This window comes from Cololabis saira, chromosome 1 (genome assembly GCF_033807715.1).
Source record: "Cololabis saira isolate AMF1-May2022 chromosome 1, fColSai1.1, whole genome shotgun sequence".
Lineage (NCBI taxonomy): Eukaryota > Metazoa > Chordata > Actinopteri > Beloniformes > Belonidae > Cololabis > Cololabis saira.
Genome location: NC_084587.1, coordinates 27,582,524 through 27,595,721, shown reverse-complemented (window position 1 = coordinate 27,595,721; position 13,198 = coordinate 27,582,524). Strand labels below are relative to the sequence as shown.

Sequence of the window (13,198 nt, the reverse complement as noted above, 5' to 3'; positions counted from 1 at the left end):
CTCGGAATCTCAGACTGATCGAGATGAGATTGCGGACTTTTTAAATAGTCTTAGTATTCCCAGTCTTTCACCAGATCTAAGGAAGACATTAGAAGAACCGATATCCCTGATGGAAATTACTCGAGCCATTTCTTCACTGCAGTCGGGTAAATGTCCTGGCCCTGATGGCTTCCCGGCGGAATTTCTAAAGAAATTTTCTAATTTGCTTTCCCCATTGCTATCTTCAGTTATTTCAGAATCCTTCAGCCACGGTTCCCTCCCTCCTTCTTTTTCGGAGGCCTGCATCACCCTCATAGCTAAAAAAGGGAAGGATCCTACTGAATGCGCCTCCTACAGGCCCATCTCCCTCTTAAACACAGATGCTAAAATCCTAGCTAAAGTCCTAGCCCATAGGCTGGAGAATGTCCTCCCCACAATTATATCTGAAGACCAAACTGGCTTCATTAAAGGTAGGCAGTCTTACTTCAACACAAGGCGACTGTTCAATATTATCTACTCTGCCTCTGAGGCTATCCCTGAATGCGTTGTCTCTCTGGATGCGGAGAAAGCATTTGATCGCGTCCAATGGGATTATCTCTTTGCTGTGCTGGACAGGTTTGGTTTTGGTCCGAACTTTGCTCTGTGGATTAAACTTCTCTATTTACACCCAACAGCCTCAATTCGTACTAACTCTCAACGGTCAAAACCATTTAATCTGCATCGTGGAACCCGTCAGGGGTGCCCCCTTAGTCCCATGCTTTTTGACATGGCTATCGAACCGCTTGCCACAGCGCTCCGATCTTGTGAGGATGTGTCCGGTATCTGGAGAGGTGGCAGGGAACATAAGGTCTCGCTTTATGCCGATGACCTCTTGCTTTTCATCTCTCACCCTCTGGCCTCATTACCCCCTGCGCTGTCACTTCTCAGTCAGTTTGGGAAACTCTCAGGCTATAAACTGAATCTCAGCAAAAGTGAGCTTTTCCCTACCAATCTCGAATCGCATGCTTTAGACCTTTCCAATTTTCCCTTTAAAATCGCAAATGACAAATTCTCCTATTTAGGCATATCGGTGACAAGGAAACACAAAGACCTGCTCCAAGAGAATCTTATCTCATTGTTAAATGAGACCAAACAAACCCTTACACAATGGTCACCCCTGTCAATGTCTCTTGTGGGTCGCATCAATTCAGTCAAAATGACCATTTTACCTAAATTTTTGTACCTTTTCCAGACCTTACCACTCTTTATTCCTGGTTCTTTTTTTCAGTCCCTTGACTCAGTTATATCTTCATACCTATGGCGAGGTAAACGGCCACGTTTGAACAAAACTCACCTTCAAAAAATTAAGTCTGCAGGTGGTCTGGCCCTCCCAAACTTTCGTTATTACTATTGGGCTGCTAACCTGCGCTGCCTTGCATTCTGGTCCTTCCACTGCGACGGCGCTGACCGCCCTGACTGGGTGGCGATGGAGTTACATCCAACTGATGACCTGTCAATTCCTGCCCTACTCGGCTCCTCACTTCCACTTCCTTCACTTAAATCAATCAAAAACCCAGTGGTTAAACATTCTCTTAGAATTTGGGCCCAATTTAGGAAGTTTTTTGGTTTTCACAGCTTCTCTCTTCTTAGCCCCATTGCATCAAATCACTCTTTCAAACCATCCCTTGAGGACCCCACCTTCCAGGAATGGCACAGGAGGGGTATGATTCGTTTTAAAGATATGTTCATAGACGGCACCGTGGCATCTTTTGAGCAGTTAAGTAGTAAATTCAGCCTTCCAAAATCACATTTCTTTAGGTATCTTCAGGCTAGACATTTTGTTCTTTCCCAGACACCCAGCCCTGGTGCATCGATAGGCTTGACCACAGTTGACAAAGTTCTTGCCACAGACCCATTCAAAAAGGGGCTCATTTCGTCTTTCTATGGCATGTTGCTGGATCTGAAGAGTGCCCCTACAGGTAAACTCAAAGCAGCATGGGAGCAGGACTTAGGGCTTCCCTTATCAGAGGATACCTGGGAGTCCATACTCAAACTGGTTAATACAACCTCCCTGTGCGCACGTCACTGCTTAATTCAGTTTAAAGTGGTACACAGGGCTCATATTTCCAAAGCAAAGCTATCCTCCATGTACCCAGATATTAGTCCATACTGTGTAAGATGTAAAGTAGCCGAAGCCTCTCTCATCCACATGTACTGGTCCTGCCCATGTCTAAATAAGTACTGGATGGAAGTATTTCATACTCTCTCTCTGGTGCTTAAAATCAGATTAGAACCAAACCCACTGACTGCCCTGTTTGGGGTCATGGAGGGAGGAAGGAAGTTAACCACTGCACAGGGGCACACTTTGTCTTTTGCCTCCCTTTTGGCTCGTCGGGCAATTCTGTTCAGGTGGAAGGATCCCTTCCCTCCTACTCGTGCACAATGGCTGGAAGACATCATGTCCTGCTTAAAACTGGAGAAAATTAGATACTCGCTTCAGAAATCAAATAAGTTCCAGAAAGTGTGGGGACCTTTTCTAGAAGCATTCCAGACCCTGTGAACTACACTTCATATTTCTTTTGTATTCCTAGTGCAGGCTTTTGATGATAGAGTGACCTCATATTGTGATTAGTAATCTGGCAGTGACAGGGGAGGGATTAGTTTGGTCTGTAGTTTGTTTTTGTTACTATTTTATATTTTTTAGTACTGTTTAATTGTTTTTTATATTTTGTACACTGGTGTATGCTATGATTAACATGCCCATGCCTACTCAAAATATTTGTAATCGACATGCAGCATTTCACCTTTTTTTTACTCTGTGAAAATTCCAATAAAAAGATCTTGAATTAAAAAAAAAGTTGATCACAAAAAAAAAAAAAAAATGTATTTGTGTACAAATAAAATGTATGCAGTATGCCCATAAAAATAAGACAGAAACGAACCTTGATAGGAAGCTGTGAAAGTGCATTTTGATTGGATAACCCTCCTTTCTCATATGGATTGTCTCCATAACACCAGAGTAGTGCAACTGGGTGTTGACCAGCTCCATGTCAAACACTCCTGGCTCCTGAACACACATGCACACATAAACTTGTGTATATGAGCTGTGTATTACATATATATCAAAATGTAAAAACAAACACTGCAAACCTGCACACGTCATCCAACATGCAATATACCTTACGGTGGTTTGGCTTGATGCATCGCACAAAATAAGGGTTACACCTGTCACAGATAGATGAGAAATTACTTACTTATTTATAACTTATAAGTGCATAAAGGTATGGTTTTATCAGGGGCTCAGTACATTTGTCCATTGCAAAGATGTGTATAGTTTTCCCCTAAGAGAGAAAAAGAATCACCTTCTTTGAATAAAGATGTTAAGTATGGAATAGGGTAAATATTTGCAGCATTAGACTGAAAGATCTCTTAATGCAATCACAAATGTGTCACAAACATGTTTTTCATAGTGCCCGTCCCAAGCCCAGATAAACAGTTAGGATTGTATCAGGAAGAGTATCGGATGTAAAACCTATGCCAAATCACATATATTGAGGACACAACTGATATCCATGCCGGATTACTCGGGGCCCGGATTAACAACGGCTGCCACTGGCATTGTTAACCAACTGCACACCAGTGGTAACTGTGCTGTTTGTGGGTCAACGAAAAAGAAGACAGAGAGGGAAAAGGCTTGTGAGGAAGAGATGGATGTACTGTATGTCTTTGGAGGATGATACAAGTTCTTTTAACATGGATTAGACAGGAGGAGAGTATCACACAGGTTGAGGAGGATGAAGATGGAAATTGGAGAAGTGGTAATGTAGATTGTCATTGATTGCATCCCACAAGGTGGTTGTGAGTTGTTGCTGGAGTGAGGTAGATTTAAATTATGGTGAACATTCCCAGGGGTGAGAGAGTGGTTACTGGAGGAGACTTTCATGGTCATGTTGGTTAAGGGAACAGAGGAGATGAATAGATAATGGGTAAGCAAACAATAAGGACAGGAACACAGAGAGACAGATGGTGGTGGAGTTTGGATAAGTGATGGAGAGGATTGTGGTGAATAAGTATTGCAAGAAGAGGAAGCAGCACAGGGTGACATATAAGAGAGGCAGCAAGAGCGTGAAGGTAGACTATGTTCAGTAATCTGAAAGAGATTGGAGAATGAAATGTGGTGACAGGGAGTGTTTAGCCAGACAACACACAATGGTAGTGTGCAGGATGACTGTGATGGTACAAAAAAATAAAGCGCAAAAGAAAAGCAAAAGGTCAGTGGTGAAAGTTGAGAAAGGAAAGATGCTGTATGAACTTCAATGAGGAGTTGAGACAGGTGGTGTCTCTGGGTGGTGGTGAAGGTCTATCAGATGTCAGTGGCAACAGCAGAGGTTATAAGGGTGACAGGTAGAAGGTCTTGACGTGTTCTCTGCAGAGAAACAAAAATAAGGAGACTTTGTGATGAAATTAAGAGGTTCAAGAGAGTATAAGTAGAAAAAGGTTAGGAAAAAAGAGAGACTGGTGAAGAAAGTATGCAGAAGTACAAAGAGATGCAAACAATGGCAATGAGTGAGGTGACAAAGGCTAAGTGGAAGGCTTAAGTTGTATGAGAGGCTGAACACTAAGGAAGGGGAGAAGTATTTGTACAGATTGGTGAGACAGACATCGTGATGGGAAGAATGTGCTCCTGGTTAGGGTAATTAAAGATAGAGATGAAAAAGTGCTTACAAATCAGGAGAGTGTGGGGTCAATATGGAAATAGTACTCATATATAACTTATGAATAAAGAAACTGAGAGAGAAAGGTGTGGAAAGTGTAGCAGCCATAGAAGCAAAACGTGCCAAGAATCAGTAAGGTTGAAGTTAGAGTACCTTTGAAGAAAATTAAGAATGGAAAGTCGTTGGTCCTGATGACATACCGGTGGAAGTAAGTGCAGAGAAAAGAAGAGAGTGAAGTTTTTAACTAGATTGTTCTGCAGCATTTGAGTGAAATAATCCCTGAGGAATAAACAAAATGTGAATTAGTGCCAATTTGCAAGAACAAGGGAGATGTTCAGAGCTGTAAACTACAGTATTTTCCGCAATATAAGTTCTGCACTTAAAATCCTTAATTTTTCTCATTAATTGGCAGGGTGCCCTATAATCAGGTGTGCCCTTTGTATGAATTTTGTGTGCTTACTGACGTCTAACCAATTTGGCACACTGGTCTCAAAAATCAAAAAATCCCGGATCCCGGATAAAGCGGCGGACGATGGATGGATGGATGGATGGATGGATGGATGGATGGATGGATGGATGGATGCTCTCAAAAATCTGTCAAAACGTTTTAGTGTGACTTTGGTAAGTGACGAAGACGCTCCGCTTGATTGACTGTCGGACCATTCAGCTGATACAGGGATGTTGTATTAGTATTGCTGGCAAGCAACCATCATCCAACATCTGGTGAATGTTACCTTACTGTAATTAGACGTTAAGCCAACATTAGGTTTTTAACGTAAACCCAATTTTCAAATCTATATCATAACCCAATTATAATCAAATGTTGGAATACAACGTTGTTCCAACCTCACAATAACTTCAGGTGTCCGCTATTGCTGGCAAACATGAACCAATCACAGAACAGGACGTAGTACTGCGCTTACCTCCTCCACTTTCTATCTGTGGATTTGTGGAAGATGAATGATTTAAAATGTGAGTTTATTTTTCTGTATTTGTTACAACTGAACGATATTTGAGTTATTGTGAATGAGTTGAATAAAGTTCGACTTACCAGATGTTTTTGTTTCGCTTTATATATGTTTTATCATGCACCTTATAACCCAGTGTGCCTTATTTATGAAAATAGACCCATTCATTGATATTGCGCCTTATAATGCGGTGCGCCTAATGGTCTTCAAAATACGGAACACAGGTATAAAGATGAGCCACTCAGTCAAGACCTGGGAGAGTAGTGAAAGCTTGGTTAAGAAAAATGGTTAAAATTTGTGAGAAGCCCGCCCGCCCATAATTAATATTATGATTTGTGAGAAGCAGTATGGTGTAATGCCAAGATAGAGCTACAGAGATCCAGTGTTTGCTTTGATAATGCTGATGAAGAGGAGGGGAGTGTCAAGGTTGACATTCCCCCCAGCCTTCAGTTTCTGTCTTGCCCCGCCTGTGTCCCATCTGCCCTGATTGTGTCTGCACCTGTGTCTCGTCATGTATCGTTATCCCCTCAGTATATCTTGTCTTGTCATTCCTTTGTGCCCTGTCGGACCGTACTGTTTCCACCTCCATGTCTCCTCGTAGTTTTTTGATCCTGGTTTTTTGTTTATCCTGCTCTGCAGCGCCTTGTTTTTGCCTTTTTGAACTCCTGGCTCCTGTTCTCCTGCACTTGGGTCCTTAGCAAACCAAACCATGACAGAACGGTCCGACCAGGTGGACCCAGCGGGAGAGTACCTCACCCTGTTGGACTTCCTCTGCCGGGAAGCGGCTAAAAACGTGCGCTGGGCCGAGGAGGAGGAGTATTGGGACCCCTTTTGGGGAACACGCCTGGCTCTGGGTGGGCCCAGGAGCCGAGGCAATGGCGACGGCGTCAGCGCCAGCCCCAGCTTGCTCCGGCTCCAGCTCCTGCACCTGTCCCTGTTCCAGTGGTGGTCCCGGACGCACCTGTCCCTGTTCCAGTGGTGGTCCCGGACGCACCTGTCCCTGTTCCAGTGGTGGTCCCGGACGCACCTGTCCCTGTTCCTGTGGTGGTCCCGGACGCACCTCCCCATGTTCCAGTGGTGGTCCCGGACGCACCTGTCCCTGTTCCAGTGGTGGTCCCGGACGCACCTGTCCCTGTTCCAGTGGTGGTCCCGGACGCACCTGTCCCTGTTCCAGTGGTGGTCCCGGACGCACCTGTCCCTGTTCCAGTGGTGGTCCCGGACGCACCTGTCCCTGTTCCTGTGGTGGTCCCGGGCGCACCTCCCCATGTTCCGGTGATGGTCCCGGACCCCCGTCAGCCAGCTCCGAGGACCCGTGTCCCCCCCAGCCCGCCCTGGATGTGGACTGTGGGGACATCTGGAATCTGTCCCTTGAGGGGGGGCCGGCGCCCCTTGAGGGGGGGCCAGCGCCACGGACCCGGGCTCCCCCACAGCCGGCGCCCCGGACCCGGGCTCCCCCGCAGCCGGCGCCCCGGACCCGGGTACCCCCGCAGCCGGCGCCCTGGACCTGGGTACCCCCGCAGGCATGTCAAGTTCCAGAGCCATGTCAAGTTCCAGAGCCACGTCAAGTTCCAGAGCCACGTCAAGTTCCAGAGCCACGTCAAGTTCCAGAGCCATGTCACGTTCCAGAGCCATGTCACGTTCCAGAGCCATGTCACGTTCCAGAGCCATGTCACGTTCCAGAGCCATGTCACGTTCCAGAGCCATGTCACGTTCCAGAGCCATGTCACGTTCCAGAGCCATGTCACGTTCCAGAGCCATGTCACGTTCCAGAGCCATGTCAAGTTCCCGTCACGCCAAAACCGCCAAGCCCCACGCCCAGACCGCCAAGCCCTCGTGGGCGACCCCCGGAGCTGTCTCGCAGGTCTGCACAGTCCCCAGGATGGCCCCCGGAACGTTGGCCGTGTGTTGGCCTGGGCCTTCCAGGTCCCCTCCACCCGCCCTTGGTGGTAGGCCGAGTGGGACATCTGGGATCTGTCCCTTGAGGGGGGGGGGTTCTGTCAAGGTTGACATTCCCCCCAGCCTTCAGTTTCTGTCTTGCCCCGCCTGTGTCCCATCTGCCCTGATTGTGTCTGCACCTGTGTCTCGTTATCCCCTCAGTATATCTTGTCTTGTCATTCCTTTGTGCCCTGTCGGACCGTACTGTTTCCACCTCCATGTCTCCTCGTAGTTTTTTTATCCTGGTTTATTGTTTATCCTGCTCTGCAGCGCCTTGTTTTTGCCTTTTTGAAAATAAACCCTTTTTGTTGCAACTCCTGGCTCCTGTTCTCCTGCACTTGGGTCCTTAGCAAACCAAACCATGACAGGGAGGCTCAGAAGGAGTTGCACTGTGTCTTTGTAGATTTACAGAAAGTGTACAACAACATGGCTTGGAGACAGAATCACTGACCAAGAGACAGAAGGCAAAGCTGGAGAAGGTAGAGTTGAAGTTGTTGAAAGAATATTCCAGAGTTAAATAAACCCTTAGTCTATAAGTAGATGGTGATGAATGTACATTTTTGTTAGTAAGCAAAATAAATTGAATGGAAAAAGTTTGTTGTTAGAACGGTAAATACATGCAACAAAAAAAAAGCTCCTGTTAGCCCCGAGGGGAAATAGTGACATCAGAATGAACAGTACATTTGAATCCTGTGATATGATTCAAAACGGTCATTCCACTCAAGTGATGGTGTGGATAGAGTCCCTACAGGTGAACCAAGGTGGTGTTCATTTTACATGTGTACAAAGGATGCTGGAGATGAAGATGGCAGGCCCAAGAACAAGGGAAGAGGAAAGAGATGATTTCTGGATGTGGTGAAAGAGGATATCCAGGGAGTAGGTGTCACGGGGAAAGATGCGGAAGACATGGGAAAAGAAAAAGATCTGTTGGGGTGACCCCACGGTGTGACCATTGGGGCAAAGGGAAAAGCTGATAGAAGAGAAAGAAAGAGCTCTTTTTTACATAAATGAGACATAACTGAGATCTTTAATGGTTTCAGAGTGGTAATTGAAAGCAAACAAATGTGCAGAACTTAAATCCATTGAGGAACACAGCCACATGGAGAATGTGCTCTTGAGTAGGACTGTTTAAAAGTTCCTTTAATTTTTTTTCCCCATTACATTTTTTTTTACTCATTCACAAATCCCAACATTGTATGCTTTCTGTATCTTACGGTATCTAATCCCAGCTGATTCTATCCATTTACAGTTTCACTCGTTGTTTTGTATCATCAATGACAAGAGCTCTGCTATATTTCTTTTGCCATTTCAGGTGAAAATATACAGTTAATGTCACAATTTGTCAATGCACTTTTATATCTCGTTTTCAGTTTTTTAGTTTAATAGTTTAGTAAATATCTACATCATTGTTTTACTAAGGTTTTACCGTTTCATTTTGTCCAGCAGCTCCTGTAGGCTTTCCTGAAACTTTGCACTGACCGTGTTGGCCTGATGACGTCGAGCCGAGCTGCCACGTCGCAAGCTAGAACGCTGCTGTGACAGAGACTCGGAGAACTTCAAGAAGAGGCTTGACACCATCTGCACTGACAGAAACACATCACACAGCATAAACATAAATGACTTGGAGTGTTAATCAAGTTACAAACAAGAACTTTGTGGAACTGTGTACTGTATATGTGTACTGACTGAAAACTAAAAGCAATTTTCTAACCCTGAGACATGCTTGCATATAAGCAACGGAAAATAAAATCTGGAGAGTAAAGCCTGAATTATGGTTTTGCGTCAAATCGACGCCGTGCCTACACCATCACCATGACGCCGTCGTGAACCCTTCGGACTTCAGGCTTAGTTATGGTTCTGCGTCAAAACGACGCCGTGCCTACGTGCCGTCACTGACGCCGTCACTGATGCCGTCACTGATGCCGTCACTGACGCGTACCTCCCAAAAATTGTCATCCGAAAGGCTGAATTAACCTTCTGCGTCACACCAGCGCAGAGCACACGCCGCAGCCGTGACGCCGGACTTCTCCGTCTCTCCATTTCGCCGCGGTGCAGTACCCCCTGTGACCGCTAATTTGCGATCTTTTCCTGAATGGTTTATCCATCTTTTTCCGGTCACAGTGAATCAAAGAGATAAGGACAACTATTGTGCAAAAAAACAAAACCAAAAAAATCACACATACACGAAGAAAAGAGCGCTGAAAGTTCATGACTGCTTCAAACCGGAAACCGGAAATGCGTTGCTACCAAGTGAACCAATCACAGCCCTCTCGGTCTGCGTTTGGTCTGCGTCGCCTCGACGCGTAGTTACAATTTTTGGGAGGTACGCGTCAGTGACGGCGTGTAGTACGCGTCGACGCGTACCACATGCCGTAGGCATGGCGTCGTTATGACGCAGAACCCAGAACTCAGCCTTAAGTCAAAACCAGAAAAGTCACAGTTGTGTTTCTCACTCTGTTCTTGCTCTGGATGAAGAGGTCTAAAACATCCTGGCGAACCACGTCAAAGTTCTTATCCAAGAATTTGTGCACCTGCAATACACAATATTACAAAAGTATCATAACTTTATTCAAAATATGAAACTTGTCATTCCTGACTTTAGTTTTCTCACAAATAAAAGTAATACAATAATTTTAACTTCCATTAAAATGCCTCTACATCAAATTTAGAAAGATCTGAGGTAGACTATTGTGCAGAGACAAGATTCCAATAATTTTGAGAGGTTCTTTAACTACATTTAATACCATAAAATATAACATTCAGTTTAATAACAGTTTCACAATTGCTCTGCCCAGAATATGAATTTTTTATGACTGGCTATTCATAAAATATATTAATATAAAATGTTTCAGGACTTCACAGCCGTGTACAGGACTTTTGGAAATTACTTTTACCCTTTAAATGTTATCCAAGATTCAATGCATCATTAAAAAAAATCCACAATGACAAAGCAAAGCACATACATATATATTTATATATATATTCACATACAAAAAAAGACAAAAAAGAGTGAATTGAATAAAAGAGCATAGGAAAAAAGAGACAAATAAAGAGAAAATGAAACATAAAAAAGAAAGTAGAAAAAAAAAAAAAGAATTTGAAGCCTTTATTGTCACTGAACATGCACGAGCTGCACAAAGTACCTGATATGTAACCTTCCCTGCATAGTGTTTCAGAGTGAACTCTGGCAGTGGCATCTTTGGCCTGGCATATAACGGGTTGTTTCCATGGTGATAGTGGCACTTCTGGAGGAAGGTGTGGTCTGTTGCCTAGTGATAATTGGAGACGGGTTATGGTTGGTGAGCCATGGAAACAAAATCTCTACAGCACAAACATGTGTTGCCTGTGCATTTGGGAGATTGCTTCAGACAGTTCCTCTTGTATGATGGTGTTCATATACACGTTGGGCATCAAGACTTCTTAATAGGTTTATCTCAATATGAGCTCTGTCAACTTCTTATATGAGGAATCCTGGGAATAATGACAGCAGCAGCAGCTATGCCATTGAGTCAGCATGTGTAATAGTTTTGTATTGATCTGAACTGGCTACAGTCTCGCTCTTGAGAAATCCATTAATACACAATAAGACTTGTTTTAACCTCTTTTTCTTTTGAAAACTAAAATGTGAACTCAAAGAATGATGACTTATTCTTCATAATACATCTAATGTATGGGAAGAACATACATGTCTCTGGGGTCTGGATCACTGTGAACTTACAGAAAGTCTTTCAACGAGCTCATTATTTTCAAAAGGCACTTTCTGTAATTAAGCACTTTATTTTCATAATGCCCAGTTTTTTTATATCCACATTATTTGTGTTCCAACACTGTAAATTAAAGGTATTTTCACAGGTGAGGGCATACCTGGGGGAAACTGCACTGGTCATCCAGTATGCGTAGTATCCCGTGAGGTTTCGCAGCAATGAGGTCAAGACATGCCTGGTTGTTTCCGACGGCTCGCTGCTGCCACTCGATCTGTTCCCGCATGTACTCCTCCTACAGAGCAGAATGCAGCACATAACTCTAAAGCTTTGCAGGGTCATAAAACTCTCCTTTGCTGTTTTGACTATGCTTCCCCAAAGATTTATTATAAAAATATTTTAAAAATGTATGAAATGAATCTTTTTAATTTACATTAACAACTTTTTTAAGCGTGCTGCGCTCAACCTCCGTTCCTAGAAACAATAGCAGTTTCACATTGTCAGATTTACACCTCCTGTCTCACTGTAAATTTCAAAAGCCAGCAAGTGTTAGCTTTTGTTTCATTCAGTATTTTTTCCTGTAATAAACATGGAGACTTGGCAACAGCAAATCAGTGCTTGCTTTTTGTTTTTTCGTCATTTATCTAATTTCTTTCACTTGTATGGGTTTCACCTAATGATACTAAAGCACGCATTCACAGTTTTCATAGAAATTAAAGGATAAATCGTATTAATTTCCAATAACAAAGCAAGCGGGAAATCTTTGATTGGCATCATATGTAATGTCATTTATGTGAGCTAAACAAATAATATATTACAATCTTAATTTGTGATTTCCCTGACCTGCTCCTCCTGGAATATGACCCTTTGAAAGTAGAACTGCAATGTTTCATTAGCGTAGTTGATGCATAGCTGTTCAAAACTGTTCATCTGCAGCTCCTGAAGGTAAAGAGAGGACACATTGGGGGGCTGTGTTGGGTTAACTAACAGCAGTCAGCTCAGACACATCACAACATGCACAACAATAACATTACTCGAAACGATTGCTCTATTGCGTGACCTCAAATCCATATATGTCCAATACGGAGATGGAGAGGGCTTCGTTGCGAGGGTAGACCCTTCCGTTGATACGCTCTGTCAGCCAACTAAACAGGAGCGAATACAGGATCTTGGCAACAGCATCTCTATGAGAAACACACAATAAGGTTTCTATGGAAACAGAAAACCCAGTTCCTATGGAAACAGAGGACATCTGAAAAATCTCTCCCCCAGCCCTGACGTCCTTTGTCCTCACATGCCTCTACCCAAGATTGGAAGAGAATATCAAAGAGCCTTTGCTCCCCAACTTTAGTCTCCTGGTATGATTTTTGAGAAGGCGGGTAAAAAGAATAAGAACATTAAAAGGCCTCAAACAAAACAGTCAGACAGGTTTCTGCTCCAAGTTATTTGAAGAGGAAATATGTGCATTATAATGACTCTAACAGGTACAATGTTGAGCTTTTATTTCAGTCACTCACCTTGCATCCACAGCACTCTCCACTGTCAGTGGAGTGTAGATCTTTTCCCTCACTGTGTCCTGGAAGGAGGGGGTGAGGGGGTTGGGGGGTCCAAACACATCTACTGTGTTCATTGTTATAGCAATATTAAATCTTCACATAAATGTATGAAATGAGGTGGTGGTGGTGCAAGTGCAAGTCTGCTCACTGTCATTTTGAAGGTGACAGATCTCTGCAGGCTCTCGGGTGAGACCTGCAGTAGCTCAGCTACCACCCTGATCTCCTGCGCGCTCACCACCGATGCAACTTCCTCGCCTTCAGCCTGCAGAGACACAAATAAACATACACATGCATGGGGACACGTGCTTCCATTATTAAAACTGTCAATCAATTAAAAGGTAAAATTTCTGTGATTTACAATGTTC

General features: G+C 43.9%; 1 protein-coding gene across 1 annotated transcript in view; it reads right to left on the bottom strand.

Moving 5' to 3' along the window:
* Positions 1–13,198, bottom strand: part of myo15ab (myosin XVAb) — a 71,702-nt gene that overhangs the window by 40,304 nt on the left and 18,200 nt on the right. The window contains 10 exon segments of the mRNA XM_061732829.1: positions 2,901–3,025; positions 3,138–3,183; positions 9,003–9,154; positions 10,030–10,107; positions 10,720–10,845; positions 11,441–11,572; positions 12,121–12,216; positions 12,338–12,461; positions 12,795–12,853; positions 12,982–13,095. Coding sequence (XP_061588813.1) covers positions 2,901–3,025; positions 3,138–3,183; positions 9,003–9,154; positions 10,030–10,107; positions 10,720–10,845; positions 11,441–11,572; positions 12,121–12,216; positions 12,338–12,461; positions 12,795–12,853; positions 12,982–13,095 — 1,052 coding nt within the window.